General features: G+C 44.5%; 2 protein-coding genes across 10 annotated transcripts in view; one reads left to right on the top strand and one right to left on the bottom strand.

The window, feature by feature from the left end:
- The window catches only part of arid4b (AT-rich interaction domain 4B), a 43,135-nt gene extending 41,428 nt beyond the window's left edge, over positions 1-1,707 (bottom strand). For 4 of the 6 annotated variants that reach the window (XM_011484712.3, XM_011484710.3, XM_011484711.3 and 1 more), the window contains exon 1: positions 1,513-1,707. The gene's annotated coding sequence lies outside the window, so the exon portion shown is untranslated. Of the gene's footprint in view, positions 1-942; positions 1,063-1,087; positions 1,185-1,512 lie in introns of those variants that run through there. The other 2 variants (XM_020709759.1, XM_020709760.2) reach the window with 2 other exon arrangements.
- Positions 82-8,885, top strand: ggps1 (geranylgeranyl diphosphate synthase 1). Of its 4 annotated transcripts, none has more exons than XM_020709763.2 (4): positions 82-868; positions 3,148-3,239; positions 3,969-4,039; positions 7,483-8,885. In XM_020709763.2, the coding sequence occupies exons 2-4, from the start codon at positions 3,167-3,169 to the stop codon at positions 8,284-8,286; spliced, it is 948 nt and encodes a 315-aa protein (XP_020565422.1). In that variant the 5' UTR covers positions 82-868; positions 3,148-3,166; the 3' UTR covers positions 8,287-8,885. The 4 variants fall into 4 exon arrangements, with proteins under 4 accessions (XP_020565422.1, XP_004077529.1, XP_020565421.1 ...); XM_004077481.4 differs by lacking the exon at positions 82-868 and adding an exon at positions 1,806-2,401 and having other exon boundaries at positions 7,483-8,787; XM_020709762.2 differs by lacking the exon at positions 82-868 and adding an exon at positions 1,806-2,128 and having other exon boundaries at positions 7,483-8,787.
- Positions 8,886-13,006: the final 4,121 nt, after the last annotated feature.

Below are 13,006 nucleotides of genomic sequence, written 5' to 3' on the forward strand. Positions count from 1 at the left end.
TTAGCCATGAGACAAGCAAGGAGCCAGTTTCAGTCTGTCACAACAAGATGTTATGATGACATCACTGATGGATGAAACGGCGGGCGCGCGTGCACAGCTTCCTCGTGCTTTTGTTTGAACCTGCTCAGATCAGACTGGGTCTAGATAGAACCAGGGTGTGTGTGTGTTTTCCAACGGGCGGATCGAGCCCTTTAAGGCGTTTATGTAACGCTGCCGTACCGCCGCCTGTCACACTCCGAGCGGTCAAAGGCGCGGATGGCGATCGGGACGACGCGGTTGGAGCCCCCCGGACCGCCGTCTGCGCCGCACCGACTACACCACCAGCCGTTCAGCAGGGGGATGACGCCATTTCTGAGCCGAAATGTGCTCCGCGATATTGACGCCTCTTCACCGAGCCGTTTTCCTCCGGGACTCGGACTTCTTTCTTCTTGTTCGCCTTCCGCTTCTCCAGAAACAGCGTCTCCGCAGACGCAGAATCATGAGCTGTGTCGCAATGTCCAACCATAAGTTGAATAAAGTGCGACTCGGCGGCGGTGACACGTTAAAAAAAGTCTCCCCCGAAAACATGTCAGCAGCTGAGCTACCGGGCTGGCGGTTCCGCTCCCGACAAAGAAAGAAAGTCGACGAAACGGTTCGCAACAAGGTCAAGCTCGGTCTGCGCCGCTGCAACGTCGCCTTCATTTAAAATTATTTTTTTAAACGTGTATTTTTGTAAGGAGCCAAGGTCGAAGCCCCCGTTTTGTGGCTCCGGAATACCGCGGAGGATACAATGTCATCCGCCCCAGACGGTGACCGACCACCGACAACCGACAACCGCCTCGAAACACGGGAATCCATTTAAACCCGAGTCCTCAACGATTTCTGTCCGGTCAGTCTGTTAACGCGATGCTACGGAGATATGTTAAAAGAAAAAATAAAACTAAACACAACAATAGTGCTCACATGAACCGGGATTAGATCTGTCAGGCGGAGGAAACCATCCGCGGAACCGACTTGACGACAGATAAACGAGTCCAGGAGCTACTGGACAAGTCGATCGCGAAGAGCGGAGGACTGCACAAAAGAAACGACTGACAATGCAATTTACCTGATAAACTACACCGTTGGCGCGGCGGTTAAAACCCCCCATCCCGCAGCCGCGTCGAAGCGGTCCGGGCCACACACACAAAAAAACGGGTCCGAATAATCTCACTTCCCCGTCGGTCGGTGGGAGAACACCGTGACAAGCGGCGCAACGACGAGGATTCCTCTGCTTCGGTCCCGCCGCGTAGCGGAGCTGTTCTCTGCGTTCAACCGGGAGGCTAACCATACAACTTTGTTGTCAAGTTTTTTTTCCTTTTTTCTTCTTCTTCTATTTTCCAAATGATCTGCGGCCCGGTCAACTTACTCATTCATTCCCCCCCGAAGAACATTATTAGTTAACAAGTTAGCTAACGTCACGGTCGACTTGGGTAGCAGCAGGGAAACATGCTAGAAAAAAATGTTGAAAATACCGAACAAAAGCCGACTTACCGACGCTGTCAAGTTGATAAACTCCGATTTTTCGACAAAAGCGTGTTAATAATCCATAGGAACATTTATGGAGGCAGGGAGTCCGGTTTTAACGTCGTCTGTTAGCCCCTGGTTGATGTTGGATGCGGATTGATAAAAGTGCTTTTCGCAGAGCTGCTGTTTGCCTTGTTGAGTGGCTCATAGGTCTCTCCGTGATCCCCCCTCCCCTCTCCTGAGAATGATTGACAGGCCAAACGTTCCCGCCTTACGCGAATATCTGTTCTCTGATTGGATAAAAAAGTATAATTGCACATCTTCGTGGTCCGTGATTGGCTCCTCTGGGAGAAAAAATATCTACAGTGATACTGAGTGGCTCTGACGAAGCAGGGCAAAAACTACAAAACCCAGATTTACTAAATCCATGTACGTTCGATTTGTATTACAGAGTGTCCCGATTATCATTAAAGTGCTGTTTACATTGACTCAGTGAGGTGTCGCTTTCATCCGGCAGTGGATATTTTCTAATGAAACAATCACTCAGTAAGGAAACCCCGGTTAGACGTCAGCCACCATTCTGCGCCTGCTCTGTAGTTTGACCGCAGCTTATAAAGCTAGCTCTTTCAAGGCAGCTCGACTGGTAACTGTCTGTACAATGCGCCATTGTAACATTAAAAGCTTAGCATAGCATAGCATCGAGCGGATATAGGCAGGCACCTAAAATGAGCTCAGCGCGTGAATGTGGAGACAATATCGAGAGCTCCGAATAACGCAGACGTTCATTTTTGAAGAAAGTGGGAGATAATAAGAAGTCATCGGTGACACAGCGGGATATTTATGTGGGTCCGCTAAGGCTAGCTAGCTAGGAGCGTGGCTAACCGGAATTCACGAGCGGCTTGTCAGCAACTGATAGGTGGGTGGGGTCAAGAGCACACAGAGTGTCCCAGCAGTGTTCACTGTAATGTGTTTTGTTTTTATTCATAGGGTGACATTTGATAACGTGTTTGTACGAGAAAGTGTTCTGTGATGATGGAAAAAAACTACAACTTAATGGAAAATCAGTTAAAAAATAAATTTACATCTCAAAATAAAATGTCAAAATCACTTTCACTGTTTAAATCAATCCTGTTAAATGACTTCTTCTTGATGCCAACTAGATCTTTGTTTTTAGTTCTTCTACTCTGATGTAATAAACTAATTTATTGCCAACAGTCGTGTGATTAAACGGCTAAACTGGATGCTTATACAAGTCTAGTCATGTCAAATGTGCTGCTTGTTCATGTTTTCCCCTCAACGAAATAACATTTTTATTGAATGCATTCTCAGAAATGCCTTATGTGTGTAACGTTTATGCTTAGTCTTCTATATTTTTAACGTATGTCAGGAATGAATCCTCGTTTGCCCCTACAGTTCCGTGTAAACCTAACAGAATATTTTAGATCAGTATACAGACCGCAGTAATGTGCAGAGTAGGATTTTTGTTTTGTTGGTTTTGAACTAAATCGACAATGAAAATGTGGCAAATGTTTAAAAATGTGCAAGTACGAAGAATATTTAGCTGCTTACTAAGATGTAAGCGCTGTTTTATTCACATTTTGACCTAATATTGCAACCCGACAAACCAAAGTACAGTGACGTTTTCTCTTTTGGTCCTTCTAGTTGACGTTAGCCTGAAACGATGGCCGGAGCCTCTGAAGCCGCATCTGACCGAATCCTGCTGGAACCGTACAAGTACCTGTTGCAGCTTCCAGGTGAGTCTTTTTCACGTTCAGCGGCTGAAACAGCTCCACTTAACTCCTTTGTTTTGATGGTAATAGAATCAATAAATATACAAGAAACAATCCAAAATGATCAGGACGGATTTTAGTAGATGTCATTTGGCAGAATTTGTGTGAAGTTGAGGTTTTTTTCATTAATATTTTTTCTTCTTGCGTTGAGGATTTGCAAAAGTAGCCGGTCAGATACTCGCGTGTTTGGAAAAAGAAATACTTATTTTATTTGATTTTATTTATTTGAACGAGAGAAGTGCAAATGAACCACTATGTCAACACAGGTGTCCAATGTATTTGAGTTGGCGAACTGGCTCATGTTCATGTGTCGTCTTGAAGACGCACTCCGATAAAAACTGTGTTTTTTGTTCTTTCACATGTTGCTGCATTTTTGGAGAACATCTATACGAAAAAGAAGCATTTGAGTTTTTTTTTTTTTTTTATCCAAATCATTATGAATCAGGAAAAAATGCAGTTGGAAGAAGCTTGTAGTGGTTTGTTGCACCGGAAATGTCAGGCTGGGGTTGTGAGAGAGTGTAAACAGAGAGCTCTCATTGCTCTGGGGGATCCTTCTGCATGTGCTGCTGTTAAAGAAGTAAATTCAGATTTTTAGCTCACGCTGCCGTCAGATTCCTGGCTGTCTTGAGGCAAAACGGTGGCAGAACAGAGAAGATGTGTCTCTAACTGATGTACTTTCCTCTCTGAATTCAGGAAAGCAAGTCAGAACAAAGCTAGCACAAGCATTTAACCACTGGTTGAATATTCCTGATGACAAACTGCAGGTAAGAAACTATTATGACTTGTTTCAGATGCGTTTTTTTTTTTGTGTCGGTTTAACAAACTTAGTGGGGCTGGTTGGAAATCCTGTTTTTAGCTGTACATGCAAACTTTTTTTTAAATTCCAGCAGTTGATTTATGAATTATAGATCAAAACATTTTATGATCTGATTTATAAATTGGTGCATCTTTATTCTACCACAATTCATAGCCTTGATTTAAAACCAAAAACTCAGTTTATTTACTGCATGTCACCAAAATAAAAAAGTTTGAATTTCTTTGAGCCTATTCTGTAAAATTTTAGTTTTGTTCAAATAAAAATTGTTTGGATTTATTTTTTGATGTTAGATACATTTAGGACTCTCTTTTGTGTAGATTTTAACTTAAAAACTTCGTCTTTAGATGACCCAAACATCTCTGAATGATTAAATCTCTTCCCCAACATGCCGATGACAACAGGATTTGAAAATAAAGAAAAACATTTTTTGAGAACATTTCTAACTAAATTCGGCCGCGTTAGATAGTTTTGACCTTCAGGCTAAACTTCAGCTGTTGTCTAAATTCCTGAAATCGGATCAGATTCTGCACACGTTTTTACGACGGTTTTCGGGCTCTACGTGCAAAATGTGCGGCCATTCAGCGGTTAAATTTGGTCAAACTTTGACCCGTCGGGGATTTGATTGTGACGTATGGAAGGCGTCCCTTCTAATTTGCGGAGGTACCAACCGTTTGAATATTGATCATGGAGGAGAAATTAATAAGCATAGTTTGTTCCCCGGACGGAATTCAACGACATTTCACACCGAGACTCCTCCAACTGCAGGCGGCGGACGTGCGCTATTAAACAGTAGAAGAAGCCCCTCCCTGCTTGTCCAGTGTGAACGCCACGGGCTAAACACCCACGCCACCCGTGTGAACCTGTCTAAGGATCTTATTTACATAGATAAGGCAGTGAAGGAGTTGTTCCCGTTACTCACCTGTGGGACTTTAATGCCTTTTGAACTTTTGGGCCACCTTTGCCGGAAAGACTTGGCGACAATCAGGGAAAAATCCAGACATTCATGTCCACGTTTGTGGAGTTTACAGCTTCTCCTGCTGGTCGTACAGGCGGGATTTTGAACATTCCTCGTTGTTTTCCGATGACCTGCTCCGGTTTTTGCTTTGAACGGCTGAAGCTGCCGACCTTCTACTTGTCCCTCAAAGTTGCTGACGGCTGCAGCCGTGAAGACGTCAACGCTCTGCTCTGCTTTGGTTGCAGCTCCGCCTTTGTCCTGAATATTTTATACACTTTCTCCAAACGGAGAAAACTTGGTCCTGCAGCAGGAGGTCGGAGGTCACGCTGAGGTGTCTTCAGGTGGACAGAAAAACATGAAGCCGTGTGTCTCTCCTGAAGAGCTCTTGAGGTGTTTGCTGTTCCTTCCCGTTGAACGAATCTGTCCCATTTGATCCCACCTTTCACATCACTGCTGCACCGGATCACTGAGAGAAATCTGACCATGGTCAACATTCAAACGATTGTTCCTGGTTCGCAGGAAAGACGCTCCTGGAGTTCAAACCACATTTCTAGGTGCCGTTACCATGGTCTGGATTCTTCTTTTCGAGTTTTGGAGGTTCACATCTGCTCAGCATCTCTGCAAACTCCATCACACACAGAGAGCAGCCCTCCTGTCATCCTCCGTACACGGCTGCCGCCATGGAAACAGGCTCCCGCATTCCATCCCAGATGGGATCAGATGGGATCAGCGCCGTCCCTCCGCGCAGCCCGCGGACGTTCCTCCGGCTCTTTGTTCTCCTTGCAGACTTTTCCTCGTTTATTTATGGCCTTCTATTCCGGAAGAGTGGGACAGACCAAGACTAATTACTAACATGAGTTTTATACGCTTGAAGAAACTCCAGATTTCTGACACTTTTTAAAGAAGGTGCAGTTCTGAAGATCAGCTGATCTGCTCAGTCACACCTGACAGAAGTTTCATGAAGGCTGCAGGTTTTTTATGTTCTCCTCTGAGTGTCTGTCCGTGATTTCTGTACAGAGTTTTTCCACTTTTGATGCTTTAAAGTCTGTGATCTTCACATTTACTGCATGACCTCAAACCTTATCAGCTCTAGTTGTATTTTCTTTAAACCAAAAACTCTAAATTTCCAAATATCTTTCCTATTTTTAGTGAAATCAATTGTTTGTCCTTCATTTTACAGAATCATTTGCTGACTTTACTAAAATGTCAACATATCTCCCATAAAGATCATCAGTTAATTTAACTTTTTTAGTCCTTTTTTTTTCTTTTTTTTTTAGAAATCTGGACTCCAGAAAAATGTCAAAATGTCTTAAAGATGTATGAATCTGCTTTTCTGGATCTAGATCTTCCTCAGAACTGACTCTCCTCCATAGTCTCTGCCTTAATTGATCCTAAAACGGACCAAATGCGAGCAACTTCTAGCCGAAGTCGATATCGTTTCTGCCTCGGCTCTGAAAACCTTCAAAAAGCCCAAACTTTTCAATCCATTCTGGTGAAAAGACCTGTTTGGTGTTGAAAGCTGCTGCTGCGCTGCGAGGCGGCTCTTCGTGAAATTTCCTCTGGCGTGGCTCCTGCTGCTGATCCTGGCGGGGAATCCCGATATTTGCATTCAGCATAGACTGGCCCTGCGTTCATCCGGGCTTGATGTTCTCCTAAGCGGCTCGCTGATGCTGCAGGGAGAGCATCCGATGGACGGAGCGATGCAGACATGGCTCCCTCTGCTGTTTGGAAGAGGAAACGCACCACAATTCATTTGAGAAAGCAGCGTCCAGTGTTTTAGGTCGGGGATCGGCAAATTATAAAAATAACTGTAAAAATAAAAGTTATTAAGGGTTAAATTAAAATGTTAAAAAGTCAAACTTTATTGAACTCATTCACAGTTGAAAGACGAATCGAACTAAAACATTGAAACAGATTTTTGAATGCTGTGTAGCACAGAAAATCAATTGGACGTCACTAAGTGCTAGAATTAAGGTGGATTTTCTATTTTAGAACCAATTCAGGAATTTTAGGAGCGCCTTATGTTTTAAAAAAATACAATTATAGACACTTAATTAGCTCTGATTTAATGTTTGTTGGTTACATTTACAAATTTTAGGCAGAAATCCACCACCAAAGGTAATAAGCATTTTTTTAAATCACTTCTGACATTACTACTACATTTGCTGCTACGCGTGTCTTATTTTGAAAGGATTTCATGTGAACCTCTGTCAATAGTGAAAAAAAGGCTAGTTTCTCTTTGTTTTTTTGTGCCAAAACCCAAATTGTCCTTTATATTTATCACAATAGTAACATGAATAAAGAATACAAAAAACATGAGTAACTAGAATTTAATTAAAGATTTCCTCACTAAATGTTGAGTTAGTCAGTTTCAGTGTAATTAGTACCTGAGGGGATAAAATATTAATTGCCATAAATGTGTGTTTGTTGCTCAGGTGATCATAGGGGTGACGGAGATGCTCCACAACGCCAGTTTGTTGATAGACGACATTGAGGACAACTCCAAGCTGCGCCGGGGCTTCCCGGTGGCCCACAGCATCTACGGCATCCCCTCCGTCATCAACTCCGCCAACTACGTCTACTTCCTGGGCTTGGAGAAGGTCCTGACTCTGGATCATCCAGAAGCGGTGCGAGTTTTCACCCGCCAGCTGCTGGAGCTGCACCGCGGCCAGGGCCTGGACATCCACTGGAGGGACACCTACACCTGTCCCACGGAGGAGGAGTACCGCAGCATGGTGCTGCAGAAGACCGGCGGGCTGTTCGGGCTGGCCGTGGGACTCATGCAGCTCTTTTCCGAGTGGAAGCAGGACCTCAAACCCCTGCTGGACACCATGGGTCTCTTTTTCCAGATCCGGGACGATTACGCCAACCTGAGCTCCAGCGAGTACAGCGAGAACAAGAGTTTCTGCGAGGACCTGACCGAGGGCAAGTTCTCCTTCCCCACCATCCACGCCATATGGTCGCGCCCGGAGAGCACCCAGGTGCAGAACATCCTGAGGCAGCGCACGGAGAACATGGACATCAAACGCTACTGCGTGGACTACCTGGAGAAGGTCGGCTCCTTCGCCTACACCCGGCACACGCTGAGGGATCTGGAGGTGGAGGCGTACCGGCTCATTAGGGGCCTGGGGGGGAACCCTCAGCTGGAGGCTCTGGTCAAACAGCTCAGCCAGATGCACCACGAGGCTGAAGCCACAGCCAACTCCAGCGGTGGGCCCGACGCCAGCCCAAAGCACTGATCCAAGCTCCTCCCACTCCCGCTGACGCACAGAGCACACGCAACCGATGCCTTACTTGAATTTGAACCCTTTTTACAGAAACCCTTCCGAGGCCTTCCTTCTGATGTGCATTACGGTCTGATCTCCTTGATGTTTGAATGACAGGTGGGGGTTTTCTCATAGATGGCCGCGTCGGACCCGCCCCAAAAGAGCGTGCGTCCAGAATCGATGCGGATCAAACGTTGAAGCGGCGTGAACGCTGCTCTGATGGGAAATCTTGTTTTTCTAGGTTGAATAAAAAAAATCTAATGTGGAACGGAGATTTGTCTGAGATTGAAATTACATTTCTGTTACATCTGAACAAATGGATTCAAATGGATCTTTTACCAGATATATTTGTCAAATCTATTCAGGCGGTTTGTCTCCAAAGAAACGACTATTTCTTTTAAAGCCAATAGAAGTTTCTTTTTAACCTGTAAGTCAATTATTTCATAAGTAAAAGTCATTTTTGTTCAGCTTGTATCACTGAAAAAAAAACGTTTTCTATGTGAACAGAATTTGTTTTAAAAAAAAACATAATCAAAAGGTGAATTTTATGGAATAAATTGAGGATTTTGGCAGTGGGCTCTCCTCAGTGCAAAACCAACAGGATTTACGCCTCACCCTGAATTTCCACTGGTCCGTCTGCGGTGCGTCTCCGTTGCGTGGGGAGTCCGTCACTCACGCCCATCAGTTATTTAAAAAAGGTCTCCAGTCCGTCCCATCTCCCCCTGGGTCCTGGGGTGGTTTGTCCCGCCACCCCGCTGTCAGGTCTCCCGTCCCGTTCATCTAAAGCTGGAGCTCTTTAGTAACGACTAGAGGGTGGCGTGAGGACGCCGTACAACGGCAGTAAACTCACACTATTCCCACAAATACTTCACTACACTTACCAGACGCACAACAATGGTACGTTCCACTTTCATGATGTTCCCTTGAGGTGTCGAGCTCGACACCTCAAGGGAACATCATGAAAGTGGAACGTACCATTGTTGCCATTTGAGGGTTTTTTCCCCCTCTAAGCTGCTGAAAAGCCTAACAGGTAGCTTTTTATTTTTTGACTCTGTGCAGGTTTTGACAGCTGCAATGTCATTAATTATGCGTCTTTTGGATGGAATTGTGCCTTCAGTGAAAACACCATCTATTCATCAAAACGCCAAGTTCCCAGAAATCCACGGGGCCGGCCTCTCTGCTAATATTTCCTCCAAGCACGACAATTTAATGCAAATGCACTTCTGATTTGATCAACAGGAGACACACGAAGAGGCTTTTGCAGAGAATCAAAGCATTAGTTTCTTTTTTTCTTTTTGCTCCCATTCGAGCTACACAAGATTGATTTTTCTTCAACTTCAGTGTCTGAAAGCAAAATTGCTTTTGTTTGAGGGGCGACATGGTTCAGACGCAGCAGCCTCCTCCATCCTCCACAAAGCTTTGAATTATTCCTCACACACACAGCTGCACTCGTTTCCTGCTGGACGTTTCATAAAAACCTGGGAGAAAACAAGAAAGCTGCAAACGTCGGTCAGCGCCGAAGGCTTCGCTGCCTTCTGGCTGTTGTTCTGTTGAAGTGGCAGAGATTGTTCAGGTGCTCCTCCGCCGGATCACCTGGAAGGACGTTTTCTACCTGAAGAAACTCCAACGTGACGCTCTGAAGGCTTTCAGAGGAAGAAGAAGAAGCTTTACCGGGTCAAATCAGGCTCGGCTCCAAGGGGAATTAGTAATATCCCATTGTAAATGTAAAAAATTAAATAGATTTTTTTACTTGAAAAACAGCTTTAAACTGAAAAGTCCACATTGTAAACAAGAAAAATAGTAATTTTGGGGGAATTTTTGGGGGAAAAAATAGTTTTAAAAGAAAATTGTAGTTTGCAGTAAATCTCTTTTAAACTTGGTAAGAACAATAACATTTAAAAATATATATTTTGAAACTTTATTTTATTTCTTCTCCGCTCTACGTCCTCAATGTTCAGTACCAATTCAGATTTTTTTTATTTTTGCCGTTGTGCCTAATTTAATTTGGGGGCGTGGCTTTGAGTTCATTGGCCACCGGACATGATTGACAGACGGCAACAGATCTTATGATGATGTCATTTCCGCTCCAAAACAGTGACTGTTGTTTGTGCCGCCTATGTCATCCCTCCTTTTTTTTTTTTAAATTAAAGTTTCAGATTTACTTCAAAACTTAATATTTATTTTAGGTTTTAAATATATTTTTGAAATCCCCCCCCCCCCCATGTTTACCATTTTGTTCAAACAGTTAATATTTATATTACTAGTAGGTTTAAAATACATTTTTTCAAATTTATGTTGTTTTTTTATGTTTTCTAGATATTTCTTTACATTGTGTACTTTGGAGTTGAAAAATATTTTAAAATTTTGAATATATATAAATGTGTATATAAAAAAGGCACCTGAAACAATCCAGCACATAACTGCAGGATGTAAGATGCTGGCAGGTAAAGCATACATGGAGCGCCACAATCAAGTGGCTGGAATAATATACAGGAACATGTGTGCAGAATATGAACTGGAAACCCCAAGGTCAAAATGGGAAACACCTCTGAAGGTGATAGAGAATGAGAGGGCAAAGATCCTGTGGGACTTCCAGATCCAGACTGATAGGATGGTAATGGAGAACCAACCAGACATTGTAGTGGTGGATAAAGAACAGAGGAAAGCCGTTGTGGTGGATGTGGCAGTGCCAAGCGATGGAAACATCAGGAAGAAGGACCATGAGAAACTGGAGAAATACCAGGGACTCAGAGAAGAACTGGAGAAAGCCTGGAAAGTGAAGGTGACAGTGGTGCCTGTGGTAATTGGAGCACTGGGGGCAGTAACCCCCAAGCTGGAGGAGTGGCTACAACAGATCCCTGGAAAGACCTCAGACCTCTCAGTCCAGAAAAGAACAGGAACAGCTAAGATACTGCAGGACCCTCAAGCTCCCAGGCCTCTGGTGGAGGACCCCAGCTTGGAGGAGAAACCACCAGCAGAAGGGTGAGAGGGGCTTCAGGTCAGAGGATTTGGTTTGCTGCCCCCCCATCCTAACTCTGCAGTTCCTGTTGGGTTTCAGCAGCAGAACAGAAAAAAAAAACATTTTCATCTAGTTTCAGGCTCTAAAACTGGATCCTAAAGCACTTTTTTTGTGCAAAAATATCAACGGACTCCACCTTAAATTTCCAAAATCAGGGTCAGGCTTCACCACGGATGAGAATAACTCATCAGAGTGGAGTTGTTGCACGGATGTCACTGCTCCCACAGCACATGCTCTCATGCATAATTCTGCCGGCACTCGCTTGTTTGCAAAAACCTCAGGGCGTCCCAACCTCCCGTTGGGGAGAAAGAACGGGAAGAGTTTCGAGCAGAAATGCTCCCCCGGTCTGATGAGCGGATCTGCAGCAGGATTTCAGCAGACGAGGAGCAGGACGACTGACAAAAGAGGCTTCTGAAATGCATTAGAGGGTGGGGAATTTCAGAGCCGCTGCAGCTTCAGTTTCTGTTTCCAGGACAAATATCCAGGTCCTGTTTGTGAAGGGAAGCAGCAGCTCACATTAAGGGGTTTCACCAAAGAACCCCATCCTGAGCTCCTTCACCTTCATCCACAGAGTAAAGGCTTCGGTAATGACTGAGCTAATTATCTCCCACAAACACTCTGGCAGAAGATCTGCGCAGGTCAAGTGGGTTTGTGAAACGGCGACGCTCTCATCGTCTTTATGGAAGTGTGTAATCATGTGGAGCGCCTGAAAGCTCAGCCGCGCACGGATCATCCAACCCACCCAGGGCGTCACACAGAGCCGCCGTGGAGATGCTATGGAAATGAGGCGGGAGGCTGTGATTTCTAATTGGGGAGTGAAAACGCTGCCCCGTCAGGGCGTAGTTGTGTGTCTAATAATATCAACTCCATTCAGAAGATCGGCGAGGAAACGCAGGTTTTGGGAAGCTGAAGAGATGCTTGGTGCACACAGAGGAGGAAGAGGATGGAGCCGCTGGAGAAGAGCAGGGTGATTGACAGCCGGCACATGTCTGAAGGAGCATGCAGACGCTCAGAGCTCAGCAGGCCCCGAGCCTGGATGTACCTGAGCTGAGCTGCATACACTTCGGCGCCACAGGCATGATTCATTTAAGCCATAGCATACTCCATCCTGCAGATGAAACGTGCAAAAGTCATCCATAAATCAGAAAACTGTCTGCGCTGCAGCTCAAATCCAACATATTTCTGGTTTAAATAATCAAAGGGGCTAAATCTGAAGAAGAATTTCTGTTTTGGACTGGTGAAACATTCATCGGACGTCCATCCTAGGCCGACCGGAGCCGCTTCTTCTGTTCCAAGGTCCAGTAAAGCATGAGTCCAAAATAGTACGTTCATCAATAATGAATGGAAGGGTGCAGTAAAAGGCCTGCATGCAATCTGAGTCTTAAAACAGACACAAATCCAGATCTGACAGCAGTCACAAACGCCAGCTTTTTCTCCAAATACAGAACTTAACGGCTGAATTTAAGAGATTATTTAACATATGAAAACCTCATAAACTTCAAGATAAGTGAACTACTAAAGAAGTTAAAAGGGAGCAATTTGTTTCACTTAGGGCTGCAGCTAACGATTGTTTTATCGACCATTTTTCAGATTCCTCAGTTAGTTTCAGCTAAGAAGCTTGTTTGCTTCTTCCAAAACGTGGCCGCATCGGAGAGGATTTTCAATCAACTTCTG

The sequence above is a fragment of the Oryzias latipes genome, chromosome 15 (genome assembly GCF_002234675.1).
Source record: "Oryzias latipes chromosome 15, ASM223467v1".
Taxonomy (NCBI): Eukaryota; Metazoa; Chordata; class Actinopteri; order Beloniformes; family Adrianichthyidae; genus Oryzias; species Oryzias latipes.

Coding starts and splice junctions, on each gene's coding strand:
- ggps1 (XM_020709763.2), top strand. CDS start 3,167: ATGGCCGGAGCCTCTGAAGCCGCATCTGACCGAATCCTGCTGGAACCG. Junction 3,240..3,968: donor GTACCTGTTGCAGCTTCCAG/GTGAGTCTTTTT, acceptor CTCTGAATTCAG/GAAAGCAAGTCAGAACAAAG. Junction 4,040..7,482: donor TTCCTGATGACAAACTGCAG/GTAAGAAACTAT, acceptor TTTGTTGCTCAG/GTGATCATAGGGGTGACGGA.